The 12506-nt window shown below is 42.0% G+C and overlaps 1 protein-coding gene across 4 annotated transcripts in view; it reads right to left on the reverse strand.

Annotated features, from left to right (window-relative positions):
* Window positions 1–1011: 1011 nt before the first annotated feature.
* The window catches only part of LOC309532292 (uncharacterized protein), a 99876-nt gene continuing 88381 nt past the window's right edge, over window positions 1012–12506 (reverse strand). For 3 of the 4 annotated variants that reach the window (XR_014219692.1, XR_014219693.1, XR_014219694.1), the window contains exons 3-5: window positions 9573–9681; window positions 7583–7677; window positions 1012–3319 (exon numbers count right to left, since the gene is read on the reverse strand). Coding sequence is in view for 1 of the 4 variants with exons in the window: in XM_082222528.1 (XP_082078654.1) it covers window positions 7656–7677; window positions 9573–9681 (131 nt within the window). In the remaining 3 variants the exon portion in view is untranslated. Of the gene's footprint in view, window positions 3320–7582; window positions 7678–9572; window positions 9682–12506 lie in introns of those variants that run through there. The other variant, XM_082222528.1, reaches the window with a different exon arrangement.

A 12506-nucleotide genomic window follows, 5' to 3' on the forward strand; every position in this document is an offset into this window, starting at 1 on the left:
AAATAACATACTAGTGAAACACATCTTATTCTGAAAGATTGCTTTCACAAATGTCCACGAATCAAAAACTACATTTGCATACAAAAATGTGTTTATTGGGATAAATTCATTTTGAAATGCTGATGAATTTTCATGAGGATTTAAAAAAAAAAGTAGATTGCAGTAGAAATGCAGAGAACTGAATTTGAGATTGGAAAGGTGAGAAACTGAGGCAACCAAAACTAGCAGGTTCTTCCCTCCCTTCATTTTCCAAATGGGGAGATATATGGGAGACCTTATCTACATTGCCCAGAGTTCACTGAAGGGTGGGATATAAATGTGACAAATTAAAAGGGACCATCAAATCACTGGGGGAGAATACATTTCTTCCTTTGCCCCTCCTCTCCCCACACCCCTTCCCTCACTTTGTCATGTGTCTAAGCAGCAGGTAATTGAGAAACTGCTTTCTCCATGATCTATGCTTTGCACTTCTCAGTTCAGTTGATCTCCACTATGGAGCCTAATGGGGTACATCACTTGGGCTGAGATAAGAAATGCAGGAAACCATTAGTGCAGTCTAAACCTACCAAGCTGAGCAAATATGTTTGCACACCATAGGATTTCTTCAAAGGCAGGATTCTCTGAGGAATCCTGATGTGGGGCAGTGGCAATGGGTGGCTCAATCTCACTCCCCTATTGGGTGGCATGGGGTCATTAAGTTCCCTGTTACATGAAATTATGACAAAGTACTGCAAGAGTTTGTGATAAAGCTGCTGGGATTTATAACTAAACTGGACTTGCACCTTTATGAGTTTGGATAGTGGAACTATTACTGTATGTATTTTAATTTTTTTGTACAATTTGGCAACATACTTCTCTTGCATACTTTAACTGCTGCATAAAAAAAAAGAGTTTGAAAGTTACCCCTGAAGAACATTATATTTACCTGCAATAAATAAACACATTAACAAATATATATTTTTTAGAAAAGTCAAGGTGACCAAACTAAATAGCAACCATTTTGTCAAACAGCTAGCGAGACTGCTGTTCCCACTCTTCCTTGTCGCCGGTGAGAACAGAGAAAGAGATTAAAGTGGGTCAGAAATTGTCAAATTCTCCTTCAGTGGCTCAATACTCATTCTGGAGTGAGGATGACCTCATGCTGTTGCTGGCTGTGACCCTAACCTCAGCTGGTAGAGAAAGAGGACACAGAAACATGGTACTTCAAAAGTTGAAAACAAAAAAGCATATATGAAGGGAGAGAAAGCTTTGCGCCATCAAAAGGTTTGACAGTGTTTCTTTGCTTCCTCCTCAATTTCCCTTTGCCCGGTATATGAATGGTTGGACTTTTTCTCCCCTTGGGGCAAATCTAGCATTACAGATCTTGGTCAAAATTCCAAATATCATTCCATACTTAAAACTACAGTGTTTTCCTGTTCCCCATTTTTGTGTGAATTGTAAGACATTCAAGAGAGAGCCTTTTACAGAACAGAGCACACCAGGGACTTAATACTGCCTTCTGTCATAAGATTCTTATACATTTCAAATGTAAAGGATGCTCAGACAGAAACAATGAACAAACACAACAGACATTCCAAAGCAACATCAATTCAGTGCCTGGAATATCCTAAGAGCCATTTATGTCAACAAGAAACCTCTTCACTAAATGTTATTTATTCTTCTCATCCTTCCTCCATGAGCTAAGGGGAAGTTAGCCCATTTTACCACCACAACAACCATTTTAGGTAACGGGCTAAAAACAGAGTGGAATGTGGCCCCCCATGCTTTTAAACCAGGCCCTCAGGACCCTCCCCAGGCTACACCCCTCACTGGCCTTGCTCCACGCCCCACCCAAATGCTTCTTCCTGCCTGGAATGCATCCAAGGTGTAGAGGCTGGAATGCTGAACTAGAAGTACTGGACTAAGTCCTCTAGAGGTGGATGGGAATGGCACTTTGCAGAGTTTTCTCTGATTTACATCCAGAACATTGTGATGGTTGCTGTTGTTACGTGCAGCAGCAAAAATAAAAAAGCCGTAGGGGAAACTTAAGAACTTGTGCTACTGAACCTGTGCAAATGGTGAGCTCCACCCCAAGAAATTGCTGGAGAATTTACTCTCACTGGAGAAATTTGGCAAGATGGTCTCCTCCAATTCATCTGCTCACAATTACAGTGGAGAATTTTGAAAGGCCATTTGAAATCTCAAAACACATCGCTCTGATGCAAAGCAGCGAAGTAAAATAAGCGTTACAGTAAATGTATTTTGACAGTTCTGATTTTTCCCCTCTTTTTGGTGCAGCACCTTTTCTGAATATTGGGGGGAGGGGAAATCCCATCATCACCCTGCCACCCACTCAGAAGCTATTCAGGTTACTTTGCCTCCAGTGGTATAGCATGGGTTGCCAGTGCCCAGGGCTGTGTGGAGGGCTGGATGGGAGGGAAACGGATGGAGTACGCATGCACATTCAACTGCCTAACAGCATCTGCGTCACCCAGGAGATCACAGCCACAGACAAAAGAGTCGTTCTGTTGTCTGGAGAGGTCACCTCCTGGTTTGCATGGAAAAGCTGTTTTCAATAGAGCCCAGCGAAGGAAGCACACAGCTGTATTGAGGCAGATCTGGGTATTGAAATTTTGTGCCCCTAATCATTATGTGCATAGGGCAACCACCTCTGTGGGTCCCCCCACCTTTGCCACTCTTTACCTCTTCCTTATGTATATTGTCAATACCTACCAACCTATTTGCAACCAGTTTTCTGGCGTGGCAAGAAGGCTGAACAGCTGCCACTCGGTTGACACCATCTGCTTATCTAAGTACTGCAACCACCTCTCCTTTGTCTAGGGCTGGGTCCTGCATTTTGTGGGATGGCACGTTAAAAGTTATTTAGGTTTGCTCTCAAGATAAGCCCCTATGCGTTCTATTATAAACAACCCCTTATGGCTCCGAGTGTCAGTGCCTCCTTTCCTACATTCTGCCAAAGAGAGTCATTTCCTGTTGGAGCATTTCTAAAAGCAATTAAGCTCTCCGTGTTTGCTGTTCCAGAGAGATTTCCTCTAAAAGCCTGCTCCATCTTGCTGAAGTCGGTTCGCATCTTGGGCCACTTGCTGGCACTTTCTCACAGCTGCCTTTGCTCCACCACCTGGATCATTTCCATCATCCGCTTCTTCAACCCAAGGCTGCAACAAACTATGGTGCTGTGCCAGCTTCATCACTACTGCAGCATGCCATCTGGAGCAGGGGCAGCCTTTTCATAGCCCCTGTGGTCTTCCCCTGCCTTTGCCTCTTTCAGTATGGGACTGTGGCCATGCTGCTTGTGAGAGAGAAGGAAGAATGCCTAGAGCTAGGAGAATCAGAGGTCATCAGCTGAGCGTCCCTTACTTTTAGACTGCACAACATTTTGAATTAGCAAGACTGCAATTACTGTATTTTTTGCACTATAAGACTCACTTTTTCTCTCCCAAAAAGTAAGGGGAAATGTGTGTGTGTCTTATGGAGCGAATACAGGCTGCGCAGCTATCCCAGAAGCCAGAACAGCAAGAGGGATCGCTGCGCAGAGATCCCTCTTGCTGTTCTGGCTTCTGAGATTCAGAATATTATTTTTTCTTGTTTTCCTCCTCCAAAAACTAGGTGTGTCTTATGGTCTGGTGCGCCTTATAGATAGAGCGAAAAATACGGTACATCCCCATGGCAATTATTAGAATATGCTACCTTATTCAAAATTGCACATACAATTGGCACTTCCTCTTTATTTCAAACTAGGAAGTCTCTTCACTCTTCCAATATATACCGCACATACAGGAGAACAGGAAAACTGAGGTATTCCTACACTCAATCCTAATATATCTGTGCTTACATGTGGCTCACCATATAATGCATTTTTGCTATTAACACAGCAACCTCATGCAGGTATAACTCAAAACTGAGGCATAGCATTAGGAGCTTGGGCAAACCCAACTCAATGGTGTAACGTTGGAAAGTGTCAATCATTTCTCCTACTTGGGCAGTTATCTTTCCACAAGGGCCAACACTGATGCTGAAATCCAGCAATGCCTGAGCTCTGCAAGTGCAGCTTTCTTCCAACTGAAGTGCAGAGTGTTTGAGGACCAGGACATTCACAGGGAAACCAAAATGCTTGTTTACAAAGCTATTGTACTACCAACCTTACTACTGCTTGTGAAACATGGACCACTTATAAACGCCATCCCAAACTCCTCAAAAGATTCCATCAACGGTGTTTCAAAAAATAAAAAATAAAAAAATACATTGGGAAAACAGGCAAACTAATTCCAGTGTACTGGAAGAATCTGTAATCGTATAGTAGTTAGTACTCTGCGTTGTGGAAGAAGCAAATATTACCAGTGTTGAATCAATGATTTTTCAACGTCAACTTCAATGAACTGGTCATGTTGTTCAGATGCCTGATTATTTTCTTCCAAAGGAACTTAAAATGGAAAGCATAATGCTGATGGTCAACAAAAGAGGTTTAAAGACTCCCTCAAGACAAATCTTTAAAAATGTAGTATAAACACTGACAACTGGAAAACACTGGCCTGTGAGTGCTCCAATTGGAGAACAGCTTTTAGCAAAGGTGTCCTGGACTTTGAAGATGCTCAAACTCAGGACAAAAGGGAGAAAAGTGCTAAGAGGAAGGCACGTTTGGCAAGCCCTCACCGTAATCAGCTCCCACCTGGAAACCTACTGTGGAAGGACATGTGGATCCAGAATTGACCTCCACAGTCACTTATGGACTCACAGTTAAGACCGTGTTTATGGAAGACCATCTTACTTGGCTATGAGTGATCACCAAAGAAAAAGAAAATATGGTTTTTAAACAAGTGGTTGATACATTTTTCTTTTTCTAAAAGAATAAATAAAGGCTGTAATTCAGACTTCAGTCTGTAGATTTCCTTGAAAAAAACCACACCAAGCAAAGGAGGAAGCAGGGGGATGGAAGCAAACATTTTATATGCTCTATCACATCTGAGATAAAAAATTTAAAACCCTGAAGTCAACCATGAAATTAGTGACAAACAGCAATCTATGTTTGCTCATAAACAAAAACACCTGAGCTTCTTTAAAATCTCTGCTTAAAATCTCCATCTCACAAAAATCAATATCCCTACATGAAGATTCCTCCAGCTCCTCCAAGGATAGGCTCTTTTTATTTTAACTCTACAGATGATATTCTCATTAAAAAATAATATAAATAGAATGCAGTCAACAGAAAAGGCTTAAAGGCTCATCCAATTTCTTTTGGCTACTGGGATCTGGCTCTTTGCACATAAGTAAACAGATCAACCCCCCAGCCCAGCTTAGTGGTTTTATTTCAGCAGTGTTGCCATACGCTTGCATTGTGATTGTTTCTCAGCAAAATCGGGATGCTTGCTGCAAATTTATCCCGTATACCCAGGGCCGGCCCAAGACCTTTTTGGTGTCAGAGATGAGACCAATGCTTCCCCTTTCCTGAACCAGACCCATGACCTGGTGGAGTGGGAGATTCATGCCACCCAAGGCTAATCATCTCAGGTTGCCGCACTGGCATGCCAGCCATCCTGGGGCAGAAAGCTAGCTTAGGGGCTACAGGGCAAACCACATGCCACACCTTTCTGGCCACTTTCCACCCCTCAGAATTTGCCATCCGAGGCAGCTACCGCACTCTGCCTCAAGGTAGGACTGGCCTAGCATAAACCTTCCTGACTGAAGACCAGAACCAACTGGTCAAGCTTTTCTGAGGCTGTACAGGTTCAGGTATTCCTGAGGGGATGCTCTTTCGTGAAAATTTAGATAGATGGAAAGATGGCAGGGAGAAGGTGAGACTAGCCTTCTACATTCAGATATATTTTTCCCCCATGGAGGACTGTTCAACCACTAGATCAGTCCAGTAAAAGCTTTACCAGTGTACTGAACTTTTGTTCTTCAATTACCATAAAAAGAACATGCACTAAAATCCAAAGAACATCCTTCAGCTTCATCTCATTTTTAGGTGACAGATTTAACAGATCCGTATAAATACAGCACAGGAGGCTTAACCCAGACTCAGGGCGCCAGAATCTCGGTCCAAAATTCTGGTTAAAGAAAGCTGATCAAAGATGTAGACCACACTGGCCAACTAATGGTCAAGAGGGCACACCCAACCCCCCAGAGGGTTTATTGTGTCCCCCCACAAGCCTTCCCCATGTATATTTTTGCTTGTTTGCTGTAAAATAACTTTTTAATCATTATCTTTTCCCCACTGTCATATCTAACTGCTCTGCTGGTGGTGCCCAAATGCCCTACAGTCCTTTAAACCATTTATAAGTGGAATCAGCACTGGCACGTCCTTATTTCCAAGCACTCCTGCTGCCCTTGAAAGCTGTCATTAGTTGTGCTTACAGGAGCTTTCTGCTTTGTTTTCTCTCAGGAACCATCATGTCTCTTCATCAGGGATGGGAGCCAGACCGCCAGCCCCAGCCAAGGGCAAAACTGCCAGAAATAGGGGGTAAGTGTATTAGAGGTTTGAACTGAGCCAAGGAAAAGAAGGGAGGGCTGGAAAAGAAAGTGGACTGGAGGAGGAGCAGCAGAAAACACTCCCCTAGCAGAGTTGCCAGCAGAGAGAAGCAACTCCAATAGGGAGGACAGAATCATAACCCTAAATCTAGGCAGGGCATGTTGCAGGCATGTGAACACATGTGGGGAGAGGGGTGTGGAATAAAACAGAATGATGCAACGTGGGAGGTTGGTAAAAAGCTCTCAGCTCCTCGTGGATGGCAAGAGCAGGGAGACCACCTTGCCAAATATTCTCCAGGGAAATAGTTGAAGGGGGGGGGACCACATTCAAAAATTGTCAAAAAAATTCTCTTCTGATAAATACTGGATGAAATTTTTTCCCTCTCAACTCTGTAACCTTGAGCACTTCACCAGAAAGGGATCCAGCACAAAGGAAAAAGAGATTAAAAAGAGGGAGATAAAAATAGCTCTAATGCACCACACAAGCACATACGCAAAAGTCAGCTGCAAGAAGTGGAAAGTTCCTAACGCATTCAACTCTGTCTTTATTAAGAGGGGAAATATTCAGTTCAGTCTATCATGGAACCTGCACAATGAAAAGCTACAGACTGAGGAAATCTCAAAAATATATGTTTGAAATTACAGTAGTATGTATCTCCCCCCTCCTTTATTTTTATTTTTAAAAAGGAAGGAATAACATGAATAACTACCCTTGTCAAAGATGCTGTCAAAACACACTGGGAAAATTTTCCCTCAATTTCTGAATGGAACTGACAATCCATGCCCTAAGATGCCATTGCTGCATTATTCCACTACTTCAGCACATGAGATTATACTATGCAAATTAGCTGCCACAACACATTCCAAACATAGCTTCCTTGTGACAACTTCTTCAGGACAATTGTTGATCCTAAAAAGGACCCAAATTTGACAGCCATGCAGCAATATTACTGCCACACCACTAAAAATTATGTTGTTATTAATTAATTCCATGTACGATTATTTTTGTTTCTAAACCATGTTAGTTATGACAAAGCAAGTCATAGAGAAGTCACAAAAGAGAGGCTTTAGCATGCAATATCTCCAGGCAACAGAAGAAGCAGAGATGACAACTTACCATGTGATAACTTCCTAGAGACGAGGGCTTTTTTCCCCAGCCAGAACTTGTTGGAACTCAGTTCCGTCACCTCTCAGGTGGGCACCACTGCCATTCTAAGGGAATGAAGGAGGTGTTCATGGTGAGTTCCAGCACCTCTTTTTCAAGAAAAATCGCACTGCTAGAAGTCATTGCATATGGAACACACAAGCAATATGTCTGTGGACAGCTGGTAGGGTGTGCTCAAAGTGGGATACAAATGCAGCAAATAATGCAATAATAATAATCCACATGCATGGCATTGATACGTTGATGCCTTCAGTGAGCTGATCATCAGTAATGATCCTGTTTAGTGATGAAAAAATCTTACTGCACCTCTGCTTCCTTGGATTGGGACCAGATGCAGAACCATATTGCCTCACTTAGCAGGGCAATAATGGTGACTGACTAGATAGTCTGGTAAATTATGTCTTGGTACATGGCCATACAACCATCAACCTATCTCTGTGCAATGCCATTGGTTTCCATGGAGAAGCTACTCAAAGGCCTTTCATCTTGTTTGACTGAGCCATCTGTGTACCTCTCACTTCCCCTCACATTGCCAGTGAAAGTCTATTTAGTATTGATCCAGAGCAGATTCCAATGTATAGTTAGCAGAGTAAAAACTTAAACACGTTGCAAGATTCCCAAAAAATAGACTAGAGGCAATTATATTTCATCTAGCAGAGCTTTACTGCTACTGAAGGCAAGTGAGGATAATGGTCACAATTCTAATACATTCAGGACTGGCACTGTCCATAAGAAATCCAGTTGCAGCAGACTTAACTTAAAACTTACAATAACTTATAATACGTCAAAAACTTAACACTATAGCATACAGAACACCACACCAGACGAAAAAGAGATAGAAAGAGAAAGTGAGGAACTCATGCTCCTTCTGGCCCTACTATTATACTCAGCATGACCTTGACAGAAAGAGATTAACAGAACCAGTTTAAACCAGCTGTACTCAGCTTCTCTGAAGGAATAACCCAAACATCACAAACCTTCTGCTTGCTTCTTTCACACAGAGAAGTTTCCAGGAGCTTCTTGGACCCTCTTGAATTAAGTAGAATAGGAAAGATCTCTACACATCAGATCAATACTATCTGCACTAAGAAATGCATCAATGGTTCACCTTATATCATCAAGACCATTGGTCCATCCTAGTCTAATACTGTTCTCTGACTAGCAGCCGCTAAAGAAGATAGAGGTCTTTCCAAGACTTGCTACCCAAGATGTGCTATCTGGAGATGAACTAGGGACCTTTGGCATATTAAGTTCGACCATTAAGCTTTGGTGGTTCTTCTGACAAGAAATTACAAATCCAACATTACTGGTAATCAGAGTGAATGGAAAATATATATGATACTAGAGATACAATATTAGAGATACAGTTCATAGGTAGGTGATAGAAAGATATGGATACAGTGTACCCTCCAGTACTAAATCTCCACTGGATAATTTCACTGCTGTGAAAGAAGGAAAGCAAAATATGGGGAATTCACTTTGTGCTCTGCTTGTTTTAAACTGCAGGTCTGTTATTGTACCCTGGTGGCAAAAAATTCAATAACACAGGTTGAGGTAGTTACCAGGATACTGTAATGAGGTCTTTTTTTTATTTAATATCTTCCTAATAATTTACTACATTAATGAAATTTGTAGAGGATAATAAATTAGGAGGAGTTGTGCCCATCCATTCAGTAGGCAGAAACACAAAGAGAACCAAAAAATATTAATAGGCAGAAGACAGCAACATGAGATTCAATTTAAAGAGAGAGGGTGGAAGACACAAAAAGCCATCTAGGGAAATATAATCCAGAACACAAATAATGCAATGGGGGACAGTAGGGCAGAAACAGGAGAAAGAGACCTAAATGGGCAATAGTAGCACAACATCGAGCAGACTTAACAAGCATTATGCTTAAAAGAGATCCACCCACAACAAATAGATCATTAAATGTTTATTTACCCGAATGTCTTTTTCTTTTCGTTATCTGGTTTGTGGTGCTGACACAGTAACTTTCTGGGCCCCAGTTGCATCATATTGTGGCTCTGGCCAGTGAGGAGACTGGACCCTGCTGCAATAGAACAAATAAAACATACCTCAAGAAAACCTCTCACACATATCTTGACGAATCTTTAATGTCTGTATTTGACATCCTCTGCATGATGGGTTGCATGTGACAATATTTTGTATCTGAGAGCATTTGTTAGGTAACATGCTGCCGTTTTTGACAGATTATCCCTTATGTTGTTTGGGATTTGATGCATCCCAAAATCAAGAGCAGCAAGAGAAGAAGAGTTTGGATTTGATATCCCGCTTTATCACTACCTGAAGGAGTCTCAAAGAGGCTAACATTCTCCTTTCCCTTCCTCCCCCACAACAAACACTCTGTGAGGTGAGTGAGGCTGAGAGATTTCAGAGAAGTGTGACTGGCCCAAGGTCACCCAGCAGCTGCATGTGGAGGAGCAGAGACGCGAACCCGGTTCACCAGATTACAAGTCTACTGCTCTTAACCACTACACCACACTGGCTCTCAGAGAAGTCAAAAGCACTCACTTTGAACTCAGGAAAAAATCTTTTTCTTTTTTTGTGAGCTTTCAATATTTGCTTCACCTTATTTGGTACTTAAAACGTATTGAAGGATCTGTAGGGCCAACATAGTTATGCTTTGGAAGCACGTCAGAATTAGGGATGTCCTGAAATACAACAAGATATTCCTCAAGGCCTCACTGAGATAGCATATTGTAATCTTAACATCTGTATTTATAATAGTGTTTATTAAGGCACACTCCTTCATTGTCTTCCAAGACAGAAAGATGCCGACAATTCTGGATAGACCTTATATGATCAGTCAGCAATAATTTCCAATAAATGGCAGCCCTATTCTACCAAATGTTTCTTCTGCTCCAGGCACTTACTACCTCCTAAGCTGTAGAAGGCTGGACCTTACAAGTACAGTCATACCTCGGGCTAAAGTTGCTTCAGGTTGAGCGTTTTCAGGTTGCGCTCCACGGCAACCCGGAAGTAATGGAATGTGTTACTTCCAGGTTTTGCCACTCATGTATGCGCAAACGCTCAAAATGACGTCACGTGCATGCGCAGAAGCAGCAAATAGCGACCCACACACACACAGACGCAGGTTGTGTTCTCTTCAGGATGTGAACAGGGCTCCGGAACGGATCCCGTTCACATCCAGAGGTACCACTGTATTTAGAGCTGAGCATCTGAGCGACCAAGAATCAATGCAATGCAAATGTTCCACCAATAATGGTTAAAGTCAATGTGAAGAGAGAAGAGAGAGCACATTCCTAAGCCTTGATGCTGCTTTTCAGCCTGTACTTCGCAGGGAGACAGCAGTAAGCATTGTTATAAGAAAAAACTGCTCCTTTTTCCTTATGGGGTACCCAAGAGCCTGTACGTAGGTTCTCTATTGGTAGGAGAAAATAATAGAGGCCAACCAGAGAATATTGAGAAGCAAAACAGCTAGTAAGCATGATCTTTATTAAACTGTTGCAACAGGGTGCTCTCTCTCTCTCACACACACACACACACACCCCACGCAGAAGGGAGGAGGAACCCAGAACAGTGGTGTGCAAGCCCTTATATAGACTTTTGAAATTGCCACCCTGTAGCTCAAGACCACCCCTCAATACATCATACATACATCACAGAAGGGGCGGTCTACAGCAGAGGAGGCAGTCTGGCAGGAAACCTGTTGATAGGTTTACCTGGCTGTTAATGGGTTTACCTGGAGAGCCTAGCCATTCTTTTGTGATTATAAATACGTAATTCCAGGTCACAGGCTCACCCTATTCATAGACAAATGTGCCCTTAAGGCAGAATTTGTGAGCACAGAGACATTGGGGAGGCTTTTCCCATTTCCATCCAAACTGCAGAGGAATATTTGAGGTCACTGAAAGAGCTTTAGGACTGTTTTCCTGTACTGTTTTCAGACATGTGGTTTATATATTTATGTATGAGTTTGCCTGAACATTTATTTTATATCTTAGACCTTATAATTCTCAAAACAGCATGAATTAGGCCCCAGTAATAAAAAGCACAAACTAAGTATTACAACCAACTTCCCAGCAACTCTGTTGTAAAGTTCAGCTGGATCAATTTTCAGCCAAGTTTCAGTTTTTCAGGCCAAATGGTCACTCTGAACAAATGTACATCACACACACAGAGAGAGAGAGAGAGAGACATGCAAAACAGTCAAGAATTCCAAGGCTAAACACAATGCAAGACAGTCAAGCTATTATTGGCGCTAATTAGCGCTACTGCAAACCATATCATTCTTAAAATGTGCCGGCAGAGCTCTGAAAAAGGCATGGAATTATTTCCCAGCCCTGAAAACATGAAAGAAAGAAAGAAAATCAAAGCAGCCACTTTCAATCTGCTCCACACAACTAAATGAAATCCTTCATCAGTGCAAAAGGGCAAAAATGCATCAGCGGCAATTGAAAAGCGAGCTGTAATTCACAGATCCAAACACTCATTACAAAACTGATGAATGAAAAGCGTGTGTTTGAACAATACTAAGCAAGGAAAGAGAGAGACATTAAAGGGGGAGGGGTCAAAATCATGACACATGAGACGGCACATTCTCACAGTGTGGTTATCCAAGAGAACATTTGAAGTTCCTTCAGCTAATGAGGGAAGGTCTGCACATGGCCAGAACATGGAAGACATACATGAAATAAATTTCATGCCTTCGTTCACATACACTTTGGGCCATGTATACATTTCCTTGTTAAGAACAAACCCTGTGAATAAATGCCTATGTGCACAAATTTCATTTATTCAAACCATACATATCTTTTCACAGAAGTGTCACACAAGAGAGGCCTGTTCACACTGGAATCGTTTTACCGTATTTGTGGCATTTGTGCCTTCACA

This window comes from Podarcis vaucheri, assembly GCF_965113315.1.
Source record: "Podarcis vaucheri genome assembly, chromosome: 5".
NCBI classification, from domain to species: domain Eukaryota; kingdom Metazoa; phylum Chordata; class Lepidosauria; order Squamata; family Lacertidae; genus Podarcis; species Podarcis vaucheri.